General features: G+C 44.4%; 1 protein-coding gene and 2 long non-coding RNA genes across 19 annotated transcripts; 2 read left to right on the top strand and 1 right to left on the bottom strand.

Annotated features, from left to right (window-relative positions):
* The first annotated feature begins 427 nt into the window (after positions 1-427).
* On the top strand, positions 428-3,194 carry LOC106865400. 8 transcript variants are annotated; one of them, XR_002961658.1, is made up of 6 exons: positions 433-908; positions 1,088-1,176; positions 1,507-1,972; positions 2,125-2,171; positions 2,330-2,425; positions 2,969-3,194. It is a non-coding gene; the product is annotated as an uncharacterized LOC106865400 (long non-coding RNA). The 8 variants fall into 8 exon arrangements; XR_002961660.1 differs by lacking the exon at positions 1,088-1,176 and having other exon boundaries at positions 438-908; positions 1,507-1,605; positions 1,717-1,972; XR_002961659.1 differs by lacking the exon at positions 433-908 and having other exon boundaries at positions 915-1,176; positions 1,507-1,605; positions 1,717-1,972.
* Positions 3,195-5,725: 2,531 nt separating this feature from the next.
* On the top strand, positions 5,726-10,292 carry LOC100844958. Of its 10 annotated transcripts, none has more exons than XR_002961653.1 (7): positions 5,740-6,125; positions 6,309-7,222; positions 7,344-7,440; positions 7,968-8,051; positions 8,282-8,545; positions 8,621-8,714; positions 9,021-10,292. It is a non-coding gene; the product is annotated as an uncharacterized LOC100844958 (long non-coding RNA). The 10 variants fall into 10 exon arrangements; XR_001405324.2 differs by having other exon boundaries at positions 5,741-6,125; positions 9,770-10,292; XR_002961651.1 differs by having other exon boundaries at positions 5,735-6,125; positions 8,282-9,157; positions 9,826-10,292.
* Positions 10,293-10,790: 498 nt separating this feature from the next.
* Positions 10,791-14,972, bottom strand: LOC100833946. The gene is made up of 2 exons (XM_003560030.4): positions 13,567-14,972; positions 10,791-11,242 (listed from the first exon to the last, which is right to left on the bottom strand). The coding sequence occupies exons 1-2, from the start codon at positions 14,853-14,855 to the stop codon at positions 11,194-11,196; spliced, it is 1,338 nt and encodes a 445-aa protein (XP_003560078.1). The 5' UTR covers positions 14,856-14,972; the 3' UTR covers positions 10,791-11,193.
* Positions 14,973-15,841: the final 869 nt, after the last annotated feature.

The following is a 15,841-nucleotide window of genomic DNA, read 5'->3' as shown; positions in this document are numbered from 1 at the left end:
GTTGGATACAATATGATTTGGCCTTATAGTGTAACATAAGAATCGCATAAAAGGTTGTAAACATACTAAACGTAATTTTTATTTGATACCATTCGGACAAAATAATGTGTTTTTGATTTTTTTAACTATTTAATGGAAGTATTGTATAAAAGAATTAACAAAAATATTATTCCAAAAATTATAAATCAATGTACTAACAAGAATTGGTTTGATTTATTCACATATATGAAATAATATACTACACAGTCTTTATAAAACAAGTGTAATCTTTCATTTAGATTTTCTATTGCTGTGAGTATAGATGACATGCACAGAAATATATATTTTCTGTCGACGACACGCACAGGAATATGTGTTTTCCTGTCGGCTTCCTTCCTAAACCCACTGGAACATGTCTCGTGGCAAAATCCCACGCGCGGCCTCAGACACGTCTGAGCCCATGCGTGAGAATCTAGATTTCCTCCTCACCTGTCTCACTCCCTCACTCCTACCGCTCCCCACATCAGCCCCGCCTCCACCCTCCTCCGCCGGCGCCGGCCTCGCCTCCGCCCGTCCCCGCCTCCCCATCGCGCCTCCCTTCCTCTCCTCCACCGGCCCCGCCTCCCCATCGCGCCCCCTGCTCTCCCCCATCCTGGATCCCATCCCCGAGCCGCCGCCAGTCCCATCGCCCCTCTCCTCTGCCGCCCCCGCCCCCGTTCTCCTCTGCCTTCGCGCCGCCTCCCCGGATCCGCCACCGACGACCCCCGCCTCGTCGGATCCGCCACGGGCCGCCGCCAGCAAGATAGGGGAGGCCGGATCCGCCGCCCCCGAGCCCGCGCGCCGCCGGATCTGCCGCCGTCGACCTCCTCTCTGGTCGGATCCGTCGCCCTCGTGCCCAAGCGTCGCCGGATCCGGCCTCCCCTATCTCAGTTCGTTACTCTTTTCCCTCTCTTGGTTCTCTCTTACTCTCTCTGTTCTCTTGATCTCTCTCTCACTCTCCTGCAAACTAATTCTGTTAATTGAAAGAATAGGTGATGCAAAGAACTAAATATTTGTCTCCAACTGAATCTCTGATAGCATATATGCTTAATCTTCTGGTTACTTGTAGAGAACACTAGAGGAGACTATTCCAGCACCAAAGAGAGTGCTTAGGTCTCAATCTGCTGGACCATCTCAATTGCCTAATTGTATAAACATGTAGGTTTAATTTTCCTCTGCAGCTGTTACTTTATTTTGTAGTTCATGTACTAGCAGTTGCCATTTTGGTATCAGATTTAGCTGTAGCACACTAGCACAAGTGACCTCTCTGGAATTCTATTGTTTTAACCATTGGTGATGTGTACAACTGGTACAAGGCAAAACACCTAGCTGCTGCACTTCTTTCTGAAATTTTTAATAAGTGCTCATTTATTCTCTAAATATCAACATCTGGTGAAACTGAAACTGCTTATACCTGTTACTTCATACATTCTTGGTACTTAGCTGCTTATTTTCGTCCTTTAACTGTCTGTTACTTTTATTTGCTAGAGCGCCTGACACAGGTGTTGATGCAGAAAGAGAGTCACTTAGAGAATTTCAACCATTACAATTCCACTATATTGGAATATCTAAGCTTCTGTTTGATCAGTAAGCATACATAGCAGCTTTTTAATTCCATTTATTCTGTAATAAGAATCTGTGAATTTCCGTTTGAAAACAACACGTAAAGCTTAACTCTCCCGTCTTCTTTTTGTACAGTGCTTGTGATGACATCTCAGATGCATACTTGGCAAGTCATAAACAATTTTGACAGGAACCTGAACTGTCTAGTTAGCTTTGATCTTCTTAAAAATTCATACTTGTAGCTTTGACACAGGTGAGATTTTTTATCGAGGACATCAGAGATGTCAGGTTCCATAAGGTTGAGACTTGATTGGAGAAAATCTCTGGCCGTATATCTAAGAAGATCAAAGCCAACCAGACCTTACAAACATGACTGACTCATGCTGTGAAGGTAAATTATGAATTTTGTCTGAGCCTGTCATACTGCTCTGTTTGCTGCTATTAGCACTACAACAAAATTTGCTTTATATGGCTCATTGTTTATAAGTTAATAAGCTTGATTTCAGATCACGACCTTATGCTTCTTTTCCTCCATGCTCACAGCTAAAAAATCTCTCTGCGATGGAGTTGAATATTGTCCGTCCTTCATGGTGAGTGGGCAAAAGATTCAGTACTTCTTATCTGTTCACCAGAGTCTTGCTTCTGATAACATGTTGAATAAAGTCCTTCTCAAACACATGAACTCCTATTATCATGGTCATCAGGAAAAGTTCCACATCTCAATTTTGCATTTTTCTAACTTTTGCAGAGGCTAAGACGCAGATAACAAGCAAGACATGCATGTATCAGTCACTTGTATTTGCAGATGATTTACTACATATCCGTGGGTTGCAGTAAATTAGAGGTACTTGCTTTGCTCCAAGCTTTATCTGTTAACCATAAGTTTTTTAGGATTTTTCGGTCAGACATGACTGTTTTGTGGAAGCTAAAGATAGTGAGCTATGAGAAATGAATCACCTGTCGCAGAAAATCATCTCATATATTTGAGGATGAATAGCATTCTTTTGCATTTAGCGTGTTACAATCTTGCAGTCATAACAAAGTGCATAATCTAGATGGTTTAATGTCAGCTCAGTCACCCAATTAGTTGAAGTAATATGATCCTCTAGACTGTTTTGCTGTGAGTGCTACTTATTAGTGGATTCCATGTGATTACAATTTGATTATCTGTAAATGGCTACATATGTAACAATACTGTAAATATTTTTTGCTTGCCTTGTTTAAGGGTAAATACTTGTTGCTTGCCGTACATGTATTTTCTTGCTATATTCATGATTTAATCCATAAATTGTTTTAATGGTTTATAGGTAGCTTCTTTGAGCTTTTTTTTTTATTTCAGTTTTCTAACATTTGAGTGATTTATTCATGTACTCCTGCTTCTCTGTAGGAGATGCCTTGATGATGACTCCATGTTGAAGGCCAAACTGATATAGTACATCTGAAGATAGCCTTTCTCAATTCATGTAGAACTATTGTGAACAATATGTATTGAGATGCTTGAATTGGTTGTCGGAAACTTGTTTGGAATATTGTGGACAATCTTAATATATATGAATGTATAAATATTATATATGTACTGTATAAATATATATGGATTACCTGTATTGCTGTCAGTTTTCGGGCATTTTCCTGTCAGCTAGTGTGTATCGCCCTATCAATTTTCGGACATTTTCCTGTCAGTGGTACACCGACGGGAAAATATGTCCAGCTGACCATGCCTGAATGGTCGACATTATATTCCTGTCGGTGGCTGACGGGAGTAGCCGACAGGAATATACTTCCTGTCGGTGAACACACAGGCATATTGGAATATCCCTGTCGGACTGTCAGGCTATCCCTGTCGGCTATTCCTGTTGGCTGGCACACAGGGATATTCACGTCTGCGGTAGTGGTTGTAGCCTGGCCATCGAAGCTCCCAAGGGTAGCTTCCTTGATGATCTCACCTCGTCAAGTGGAATGGGCGCAAGACTATTGTGGCGCCGAGTCTAGAAGCTCTATTAATGCTTATGATTCCCAAGCTTTTAATTAATATAAGTTCGACTTAGTTTGTTTAATTAATTTGATTCTAGAGAGTGATTATGTTGTACCAGTTTGTTTAAGACATTATTGCTTAAATTGATTTCAGAGAGATCGATCATGTATCGGTTGGTTTAAGAACTTGTTCAAGTTTGCCAAGTTATTATGTTATCCACACACAATTTATGGCCAAGTGTGAACCACACAATTTATGGCTAAGTGTGAACCACACAGTTATAATGGCAAAGTGTGAACCACAGGAAATAAGGACCTGCATACCGTTTTTAGCGGGTAAAAAAAATCGCCGTTTTGCACCTTTCGTGTACGATAGCACATGTTTCTTTGGGTGTTTCGACCGATTTTCTAGTGTCGTGACCCGGTACATGTTTTCGGCATATTTTTGATCAATCAGGAAAAATCACATATTCTGCCTGTTTTCGTGCGTTATAGCCCACCTTCAGCTGATTTTCTGATATTGTGAATCCGGTACAAGTTTTCGACCTGCTTTTGGCTAGTCATTAAAGATTCACCGTTTTATCTGTTTTCATGGGCTATAGATCTCGTATTTTGGGTCTTCCGGCCGATTTTCCGATATCTTAACCCTCATACATGTTTTGAGCTTTGTTTTGGTCTGTCATGAAAAAGCTTTTACCGTTTTCGTGGGCTAGCCCACCTTTTTCTTGTTTTTGATCATTTTTAGACAACGTGACTCACATACTGATTTCAGGCCTCTTTTGGCCGGTCGACAAAAACTCATAGTTTTGGGCGTTTTCGCGATTCACTTTTTTTTTGGTTTTCGTGATTTTCCAACACCGTGAAACCAGGTACACATTTTCGGGCGTTTTTAGGCGGTCTTGAAAAAGCCATTACAGATGTTTCCATGCGCCCATACTATTTGAGTTTTTGGTCAATTTTTATATATCGTGACCCATGGTATACATTGTCAGGCCATTTTTTGTGGTTAAAAAATCACCGCGTTCTATGTATTTTCATGGGCGATAGCCCAAATTTTTGGGGGCTTCGACTGATTTTGGGATATCATGACATCGGTACACATTTTCAGGCAATGGCTGAGTCAAGATTCAACCAAACACCAGGCCAACATTGTATTTTGCATTGTGATCAGTTTAATATAAATCCCAGGCCAAAGCAGCTGCTTATACTAAAACATAAGGCAAAAAATATTCCAAGCCTCGGGGCATGGCCCTTGTTGCCTGGCCTGGCTCCGCCTCTTAGCCGGTCATAAAAATTTGCGCTGGTGAGAAAAGAGAAAGAGGCAAGGGTTTTTGGGCAAATTACGTCCAGTTTGTCACCTGACGACATGTGGGCCTACACGGCCACATCACCCGGTCAGAGCACGAGGCACACATTTAGGACCTGTGCTGAACAACTTACGAAAAAATTAGGACATAAACGTGCATTTTCAAAAAATAAGGACTAAAAAATAATTAGAACCTCCGGTGTATTTTACTCTAAATTTTTTGCTCGGCCAAAGAAACTTGTCATGCCTTCTCTTTTTTCTTTTCTCCAAAAATCTTCTCATGTTATTACGAGCCAGGCTTACGGCTTACCCGTGTAACAACTATCCTATCTATACTAAACTGACTCGGACACGATCAGGAACAAAACTAACTGAAACACACCGTACTACTACTCTAGCACACGTACCCGACTCATATAGTTGACCACGTACACATATGCCAACTCGGGATACAAGATTATTCCAACACCATGTTCCTTTCTTATTTGAATAGCGCGCACTCGCTTTCCGATCGGGCCAACGGTCGATCGACTCCATCCTGGCTGGCGCCTTACGCGTACGTAAATCTAAACTCATTAGTTGCGTAGCGGAGCGAGAATCCGAGTTTCTTTCGTCTTTAGCTCCGGCCAACTGCTATAAGTTGCGGCCACAATCGAGCAATCAAACCCTAGCAACGTTCTTCGCCAGTTCAAGAGCGCCGCTACACGAAGCAATCAAACCCTAGCCAGTCGCTCCATGGCCGCCAACCATCTCCGCCGCCAGTCGCCCCAAACACGGGCCGACACCGCCGCCCGTCCACTGCCCATCCGCGCCTCCGACAGGCAAGAAACTGTGCTAGCTCCTCTTGCACGCACTCTCTACATGTTGGATTTCTTCTTATATGAGACATCCCTACAATCTCTACGCCCGGGCAGAATCCTCGCCCTCTCGTGGCTCTGAGGCTTTCCGCGTGCGCTTCTTGCGAAGTGGGGTTGGGTTGTCAGCGAGGGGGCCTGTGGCGGTTCGTCGTTCCTGCGTGTCCGACGCGCTTCGGTCCGCGGGGTCGGTGCGGGGTGTTACGTGGCTGTTGCCTGTGTTCCTTTTCGGTCTGGTTAGTCTTCGTCTTTCCTATCCTCGCCTGGTTCCTTCCATGGGGGGTTTCGCCTGCCGATTCGCCGCTGTTCTCGCTTTCTGCTCCGACGGCCGTGGCTCCTGGTTCCGGCGGTTGTCTTGCTGTGGGTTCGTGCTTCCGCCGGTTCCCTCTTCGTCTTGTTGGTTCGTATTGGAGGTCCATCCCCCTTTCCGTTTTCTGGCTTGCAGGGTCGTCTGTTGATTGGTGCCTACCGGCTCTTGAGGGCGAATGGGTTCTGCGTTTGTGGCGGCGGCTTGCGGCGGCGAGCTTGATAGGCTGTGTTTTCCGTGTTCTCTTGCATTATCGTTGGTGGGATCTGACTTAGGTGCCTTGATTCAGGTTCGTCTGGTGGGAGTTGGTGGGATCTGGTAGTTTGGCGCTGTCTCCGTCGTGGCTGATTGTGTTGTGCTGCCTCTTTCTCCGTTGATTGCTGGTCGTCTTTCCGTCTGTTTGAGAGGTATGTGCTTCCCTTCTCTGCTGTCGGGTTGTTCTGCGGATTTTCTTTTCCCCATTCTTTGTTTTGTACTTCTTGCGCTGGTTTGTCAGGGCGTCTGTTTTTTTTTGGGTTTTCCCTTTGGCTGTACGCGTTTTAGTGGCCATGGATTGCGAGTCTTCTTCGAGGAAGCGCGCCCGCCGTCGCCCTGTGCGGGCTGATTCGTCTTCGTCAAGTGGGTGTGATGCTGGTTCCGGCGGTGCTTCTAGCCGTTCTGTTAAGCGGTCTGGTACCTGGTTCGGCCTGGATTTGTGTTGCTGTGGGTGTGTTTGCTGCGTTGATTCTGTTAGGGTTTTGATTCGCATAATCATCTATCCCAAAGGGGAACAATTTCTCGGTTCCTCCTTCCTCCACGACGTCGCGCAGCGCCTCGCTATCGATTTTGTCCCCGCTTGTCAGCCGCTGCCGGCGGCTTTAGTAGCCTCGCCCGTGCTCGGTGGTGCCCCTCATGTCAGTCGTGGACGCGTCGCTGTCGGCGGCTTTAGCCTTGCCCGCGTCTGGATTCTTCTTCGTGCGCTGCGCTGTCAACTAGGGCAGCTTCTCCATCGCGGGTGGTGGCTCGATCTCTTCTCGTTTCTTCTTCCCTCGGTGCTGGCATGTCTGGGTCCTTCTCGGTGCTTAATTGGTGTCCTGCTACGCGTCGCCCCGCTGGGTGCCGGCTCCGGCGGCGCCCTGGCTATATAAGCGCCTCGAGCTATCGGTTTCTGCATCTCTCGGCCGGTGGCAGGAGGCTGGTCTGGGACACGAGAAGCACAGAGAGGTAAGGGATTCACTCTATTCGGGCTGATTTTCCTGCCTGGCTGCGTGCGTCCGTGTGTGTTGCTGATGGGTGCGCAAAATTTCTTGTTGCTGATGGGCGCGCTTCTGTGCGTTTGCTGCAGGGACTAATTTGAAGGAAGTGACGGCCGGAGCATGGAGGAGGCATCGCCGACCGATTCCCTGGGATTTTCTTGAAGGTGGGGAAAATACCCACGTCAGGTAATTAAGGGCCGTTGCTAGTTGCTAGAGCTCCGGCCTGCCTGCAGATTGAACCAAATTCCCCAGTCCTGATATGTGCATTATAAATTTATCTCCATCAGAAGCTACTGCTTTGATGTTGAAGGGCAATTTCAGTTCTTTTAGAAATAGACAGCAAGATTGATTAGTTAATAGGGCTGGGAATATCTTCTGCTGTGTCAGTGATCAGAAGCTAAACACCTTTAGAACTGTCACCATGTGGTCTTCATGATTCGTACAATCCAGTGGTATTTATAAAAATTACTGTAAGAAGAATCACCAGTAGTGTAACAGCCAACCTGCAATCTTTGTCTTAGTATTTTTCTTTTAGTTTTATTCTCTTGATAATGCTACCCTATGCTTGATTATCCGTCAAACAATTACATCTTGTTGCAATGTAAAGCTGGTGAAGTATTTTTCCTCATCAGTGAATATTACTTTCTGTTTGCATTTATTATTGCAACTAGAAACCTTGTTTATTACATTATTTTTTTCTCTTTTCTTTACAGGTTAAGAATCTGAAGGACAAAATGCCCTGGCCTGGAGATGGAAGAGAGTAGCGTAGGGAGCAAGCATGGATGACAATTAAAAAGGTCTGTTCCCCTACCATTCATACCAGTCATGGATCCTGACCCTATATCTTTCTGGCTGGGTCATTTTCTTTGAAGTCATTAGAGCTTCCATGGATTGACCCTGGGCTTTATCTACATAAATTGGACATGTTCACATACATTCCGTGAGATCATTTTACCCCACATATCGTAGCTAGATTTACGGACCATGATAGCATTGTATCATGATAATCACCTAATTCCCATTTTAGGTCTGGGCATCGAATGGAATGAAAGGGCATACTTCAGCACACGCAAGGTGAAGCTTGATTATGACTACCTTTCCATGGTTGTTCTTGTACAAGACATGTCAAGGCAGACTATGCTTTCGTTATTCACACTACCAACCGTCCTCTGGAGATTCTTCCGAGATATACGCTGAAGTGGTGAAAGGACTTGGAGAGACACTTGTGGGAGCGTATCCTGGTCGTGCTATGAGCTTCGTATGTAAAAAAGATGACCTTAACTCTCCCAAGGTGAAATTATCTGCAAATATATGTTAGTATTGTCATCTGTTATACTCTACCTTAGCTGATCGAGTCCATTAATAGGTACTAGGTTACCCAAGCAAGCCAATTGGCCTCTTCATAAAGTGATCATCAATCATCTTCCGTTCATACTCTAATGGGCAGGGCTGTATGATAGGTTAGTGAGAATCCTTCACGAAATGTGGTTGATTCTTTTTATACATACTAGCACCAGTTCATTTCTGCCATGGATATTTATTTGACAAGGCTGAGTTCTTTTGGAAAGCAATTTGTAATTTGTCCAATTATACTTAATAGAGGGATAAAAAATGATCTTGCTCAAAATTGTACAGCATATATACTATCTATTTGGAGTTGATGTATATTATCGCCACAAAACTCGAATCATATATCTCGATTTGTTAAACTTCCTGATACTCAAATCTCCAGCAAACTCGCACCTCTTTTGGTGGTCAATGTACAGGTGTATTATAATTGTGCCATATAGTTATGTGTCTATCCAAATTTAGCCTGCTTCAGGGTGAAGGTTCTGCATACAATTCCTTTTTAGTGATGCTCAGTTTGTGTAGTCATTACACATGAAAACTCTTGTTTGTTTAGGTAAAATTTTATAAACTGTGTGTATACATGCTTCAAGTTATCTTTGTTGTAGCTGTTATTCTGCTTTTAATACGATTTGCAATTTACATAATATAATAGTAGTATTTAAAACGATAACATGTTTTTTCTTTTTAAATTGCTTATGCATTTAGTGATACCTAGGAGGAACTAGGCACAGTTTAATTAACTGGAATAGTGGGTACTCAAATTCACGTTGAAGGGGAATTGCTGTACTCTTGAATTAAAAGGAAACTTGTTGTACTCTACTACTCTTTCCTCACCGCCTGGCTTCCATCTCCCTTGCAACTTGTTACTTGCAAAATGCACAGACTTGGCATCTTGATTTCTCCTTTTGTTGTTTCTTGTGATTTTTGTGATTTCCTCAACCTTCAGATCTAAGTGAACTTATAATTTTTTTTCTGCAAAAAAAAAAGTGAACTTTAATTTTGGGGTTTGTTCTTGGGACTTGAAAGAGGAAATTCATCCTAGCTTCACCGTTGAAAACTGAACAAGGCATGTGAGAATGTACCTTAAGCCTTTTTTATATGGTAGCAGTCATCTTACATGCATATTTCATGGATAATAATATTAGATGAGGTACTGAACTTTCAGATCGCAGGAGAATTGGGTGCAGTGCTAACCGTTGTTAAAAATTTGGTCAAATTCAGTTCCTATGAGTGGCTGGAGATGTAAATCAAGAAGATCATGCACTGCATGATCTGCTTCTTTTGCTAGCTGCACATTTGATGGATTAGCTGGAGATAAAGCCATCTTAAAAGTGATGATGAGAAACCTGCCACAAGGATATTATTTTGCACTCTGAGCATTGCAGGTCATTAAGTTGGTGTATGACTTAAAATCTTGGATTCCTTGTGTTAAAGTTGGTAATCAAAATTGTAACAACATTATGTGCTAAAGTTCTTTGTGTTTTCTACGGAGCCCTTATTGTGGATCCTTCATGGCTGCAACTCATCTCTCCAAAGCCAGACATAGTGAGGCTGATGCACGGTAGCATGATTCTGTCATAGAATATGTAGTAGGATCTTTTCCTTGTTTTTTTGCACCATTGTACAAAGTGACTTCATTTGTTAAGTCTGTTTTGGTTAGCAAAAGAGTTTGCATGCCTTTTCCTGTTTGCCCTGTTTTCGTACAACGACAATAAATGTTAGTCAACATCGTGGAGCTTTGCGAGATTGCATAACAAAAAGATAAATAGATATATTTCCAGTAGAGTGTGTGCCCTTCCTTACGGTCCTCTTCGGGGGCATTAAACCACATGGCAACAGTAGCAGGGTGACCCACTTGTCGGGGAGACACCTTAGGTTATAAATAGAAGCCCAAGCCTTGTAGAATTGTTGAACTCTCTGGGAGGCAAGTAGAGGAAACCCTAGAATCATCTCCCTTCCTCCTTTCGATACACCTCAAGGAGCACTATTATAACCTTATTACAATACAAATCGAGGCAGGAGCAGGATCTTCCTCCTCACGAGGTGTCCAAACCAACCTAGGTAAACCTCAGTGTGGTAGTTACTTCGTGTGTAGTTTACATTACGTCCTCCTTCCTCCGGATCCTCCATCATCCCTAACTTAAACCATCCTATGACACCAGCACGACAACCAAAGAGACACTAGAAAGGTAAAAATATTCAATTTTCTCCACACACCCAAAGAGAGGCTGGGAGGGATCTGCAGGGACCCTCCTTAAATCCTGAACATATAACAATGGCCATTCATCCACAAAATAACAGTCCTCACATAGCTAGCATACGACATGGTACTCGACGACCAATACAAGTCCAATATAGTCTGAATAAAATAGTTGACACAATGCAAGCTAAGTTAATACAAGTCCAATAATGCAACACCGCATAGACATCTCGGGTGAGGCTTGCAGACCAAGTAGGGAGAATGCTTTATTTGCAGACCAATTTAGTCACCCACCATGCTAACAAGTGTCTTTTGTGCTTGACGGTCATGTCTTGTTGCTTCCAAGTTCAGAGTTAGGCTGCTTCTAGCATGATGGATGGTCCCAAAATTTAGCTTGATAGATGGTCCTCGCTTGTTGCATCAGCTTTCTCCCAAGATCTGTTTCCAGTACAAGAGTGCATCTTAGTTAAGAAATGCCTTGCTGGGCAAAAAATGATTAGATTATAAGTATCTATCTACTCATAGAAGTTACACAAGTAAAAGACCCACAAGTGTAATTCCATTGAAAAACAGATGTCAAACAACTGTTCTGCTTCATGACAGTAGCATTAACATCGCACTATTTTTCTGAGTGAGTAGTATTTGTCAGGAACTTGAAAATGGTACTTTGTCGTATTGTCATTTTTTGTGATAGAGGAGCCAGCATAGACTCCTTCGGATCTTTAGTCAGGGTGACCAACTCTAGACTAGGCAAACTAGCTTGTCTTTTGCTTATTCTGTGTTAGGGAAATAATTTAGGTTTTCAATGAAAACAGATGAAAACTAAACAGCAAAAGCAGCAAGCATGCCCATGAACCAAAGGAAAACATGGCTTCATTGGTGCACATTCTCGCATTTCTGGCAATAATCCAGAATGGCAATTGGACAACTGAGAAATGGTGTCGTGGTGGTGTCACGGCAGATGCCATAGGATGGCTTAACTTGGGGCCGATGGACGATGGAGGAATCGGAGGAGGGAGGACGCGAAGGGAAACACGCACAAAACACACAAGCACACACAAATTTACCCAGGTTCGGAGCCCTCTAGTCGAGGTAAGACTCCTACTCCTGCTTTCTCGTATTAGCCGAGATAGGCAAGCTCTACAATGGCGTTCCTTGAGCTGTATTCTTGAGGAAGAAGAAGAAGAAGGGGAAAACCCTAGACACCTAAGTGCTCCTCCCCTTCTACAGAGGGGTAAAGTTCTATTTATAGGCCGCCCATGTCACATTGACATGTGGGCCGAGTCTAACGTCATCTGCCTTGGGCCCCGCGGGGCACGCGGCTCGGTTCCCTCCAGGCAGTACCGTAGGGGACAAGACAACTTTACTTTTCCCTGCCAGCCTGCAACGGGTACAGCTATCCTCTGCCAGCTTCCGTCATAGATTCTCTTTCGGTGCTTCTTTAGCGTGCTCACCTGACATCGGTACACAGGCGCTGACTGCTTTTCTGAGACGAGGATGGCGATGCTTTACTTTGCACCGCACGGTCAGGATAAGACCGTTGAGGGATCTCGGCTATTGTCTGAGATCAAAGTGCTCGTCCTTATCTTGCAATCTCATAAGACAAGATAACCATGCCGGCATACGCCTAGTTTAATTTTACGATGCCGGCATAGGTAGTTATGCCGGCTTTGCCTTCGTTATCCCAGCTAGGGTTGTGTCGCTATGACCCTACCCGGGGTCATCCCCCCGACAAATGGTATGTAGAACTGAGAAATAAGCCAACTACAAGAATTATTTGGCTCCTTAGCCGTGGTCAAAAATTAAAATTACAGGGTTTGACAGCCATTATACCAATATAGTGTTTATTGTGTTTAATGGAAATCATATCTGATGAAAAAATACATAAAACTAAAAGGCAAATAAAAAATATGTAGTATACATGCATAGTTGTGCACATTTTGGAACATGTTAACAATGACCAATAAGGGTGAGTTACACAACATGGAGAATGGCGTGCCAGATGCAACACATGAAAGATGAATCCTGGCTATGAGATAGGATAATAGATATTTGGTACCCATGAACAAACTGCTGAACCATATCATCATTCAGATACAACACGCTATAAGCAATTTATAAGAAGAAAAACTTCTGGGAGAAGGGTCGCTGTAAGCAGTTAAGAAAAAACTTCCGAGAGAAGGGTTTTACTCCATATTATAGCAAACAATGAATTATAGTGGAGATAGACTTCTTTGGATGATGAAATGAAGCATTCCTTTATACGTCGTCAAAAAGAAATTACGGAATGTAGATGCAGGGGTGGGAGGGTGGGGGGAAGAAGTGCTAGTTTTGCAGATGTAAATGTAAAGGATAGAAGATTTATCAATGGAGGTAAAATATTAACAATCACGAGGCAAATAGTTTGTTGGGAACAATAGAACAGGCAGATCTAAAGAATACTATGAGCACATATTTGAATAAATAATGACTAATAATGAAAACCATGAATAAATAATGACTAATAATGAAAACCAGAATCAAAATGAACGTTATAACACATTATACCAAGATGCTACTGCATAACATAATTAATGTGAATAAATAATGACTACTAATGAAAACCGGAATCAAAATGAACGATATAACACATTATACTGTGATGTTAGAAGCACAACATAATCGATAAAACATAAATGGTCCTGCCAGATAACAAACCTACATTTTAGTCTTAGTTTGTATGCACTATGTTGGCCCAAAACAGAGAACACAAAAAAAATTACCTGGAGGAGGACCAAATGTCCATATATTTGGAGATCCCACTTTGAAGGTAGGTGTGATGGTAACCAATATACCTTCCAGAGCCAAAATAAGCCACATCTTTTATAGTCTTGTTCTTCATATCAACTGCAATCATCACTGCCTTGTCCTCATCGGAGGCAGGTGTTTGCATGATGTAAACAACATCAGCATCCTGGAAGCTCAGGGCAGGGTAACCTGCGTGGAGTCTCTTCAAGGTTACCTTTGTATCTGTAACCTGTTTCAGACCAGGCAGCATTTGGGCAAACTCCAGGCTCTCCACTGGGATCTCAGAAATATTGACAGCACAGTCCTCCTCCCAGATGTTCCCAGAACCAATGTCTGAAATTTTCATTTTCTTTCTTGCAGCCACCAAATCTTGAGTGCCACAGGTGCGTCCAGAGTCACAGCTTGATCTGACCATCTCCAAAAACTTGATGTGATCTCCAAAAACCATCATGTTCCGAGAATAGGGGGCAAAACCCCCGGGCGGCTTGGGCACCGGTAGTGGGATGTAGCGAAGAATATGGTTGTCCGGGAGAAGAAGGTGACAGATAAGGATGCCCCGCCAGAGGTTGACCCAGGCCACTGAACCTGACTCACCTCCTATGGTAAGCGCAGCGTTTGGATATGCAAATTCGAAATACTCTTTCGGTGAATAATCGATATGCGTCAACTTGGTGTTCCATCCTCCTGTCTTGGAGTTATACAGGTGGAGATCATACTGCTCGTCGTCGTAATTAAAACCGTAGACCCTGTGAAGCAGGGCGAGGTAGAACATATCTTGGTCGCGGCAACGCAGAAGCACAGCGCCGCGGTCACGGAACTCTACGTGGTGCGGGACGAGTACCAGATGAAGTGACGGCAGCCTGTTCTTGGTGCCGGCCTGGTAGACGAAGTAGTGGTTGTCCTCGCTGTCGAGGGGACATTGGTCTTCGTCTCGACGGCTGATGGTGACGATGGGAAAACGGAACAGGACGAGGTCGTCCTCCGAGTAGACGGCCTTGGGCAAGTTGCCGTTCATGGAGGGCTGGAAGTCGCAGCAATCGAAAGTGAAGTAGGAGGCGCGCGGCGGGCTGGCGACCCAGAAGGTGACCAGGATGGCACGGCCGTCCCTCGTGAAGGCCCCGGCGGTGGTGCCGTTGGTGCGAGAGCTGAGGTAGCCGTACGGGTCGAGGAGGATCGACCCAGGAGGAGAGCCCGGATCATAATCGGAGTGGAGAGAGATAGGCGGAGGGATCTTGAGCAACTCTTGGGCGGAGAACGAGTCCATGGAGAGATCTGGAAGGTGGGGATCGGGGAGAGTGGACGCGGAGCGGCGGAGGAGAGAAGGTGGGGATTGGATCTGGCCATCTGAGCGGCGGCTTGCCTGGAGGTGGAAACCCTACTATCGCGTGAAAATCTACTTATAGGTGGCCATCGCCCGAAAATCCAGCGGGCTTGGCCCGAGTGTGCCTAAACCGGCATAAAAATAATCGGGCAATGTCATCGGGCCGGTATGGCCCGTGGCACGGCCTGTGCTGTGCCGGAATCTCAACCCTGAGCCCGAGGGCTGGTCCGACATGGCCCATTTATATTTTTATCAACATTTCTGAGATGGTCTGGTACATGTAAAATGTATCGGCTTTTCCAAACACATTTCATATGAAAAATGTCCAGAATCTCATTTATCAATTACTATTATCAATGGTTTCGATGATTTTGGGGATTTTCTAAATAATCCCCAATTATTTGTTATTTAATCTGGAAGGCAGAAAAACCCTCTTTTAGTGTTTTTGATGCCACACGAGCTACGTAACTCGGATTGAGCTGAAATTTTACGAGCCCCACTTTTTTGTCGAGACGAAGACGGCATCCAAAGGAGAGGTCAAGGGAACGCACAAGGCCCTGGGAAAGGCCCATGGCGTGGCCAGAAAGGCAGGCCTCTGCATCTGTTCGCTACTGTTTTTGCCTGACACCTATATATTTTCATGAAACCAGGAGCCGCCGCAAGATTTCGGAGGCACACAACGCTACCAGGAGCCGCCGCAAGATTTCGGAGGCAGATTGATCTCCTTCTCCTTGCCAGAGAGGGGGATTTCTTCGTGATCTTCACTGCCATCATCGCCAAGATCATCTCCACCATCATTGTCGGTGCCTGAACTCCGACACCGGGGATGCGGGGCAACCCTTTTAGGTTCGGTGGGGGTGGGGGAGCTACTCCGACAATCTGCACTGGCGTCGCACGAGCATGCATAGTAGAATACACTGATTTACCCA

Source organism: Brachypodium distachyon, chromosome 1 (genome assembly GCF_000005505.3).
Source record: "Brachypodium distachyon strain Bd21 chromosome 1, Brachypodium_distachyon_v3.0, whole genome shotgun sequence".
Taxonomy (NCBI): Eukaryota; Viridiplantae; Streptophyta; class Magnoliopsida; order Poales; family Poaceae; genus Brachypodium; species Brachypodium distachyon.
Note: the sequence above shows the minus strand (reverse complement) of the source record. Positions and strands in the feature narration are given on the sequence as shown.

Excerpts from the sequence above, each read along its gene's own strand:
- LOC100833946 (XM_003560030.4), bottom strand. The coding sequence starts at position 14,855 with ATGGACTCGTTCTCCGCCCAAGAGTTGCTCAAGATCCCTCCGCCTATC. Across the intron at positions 11,243-13,566 it reads GACATTTGGTCCTCCTCCAG|ATCTTGGGAGAAAGCTGATG; the intron begins GTAATTTTTTTT and ends TACTGGAAACAG.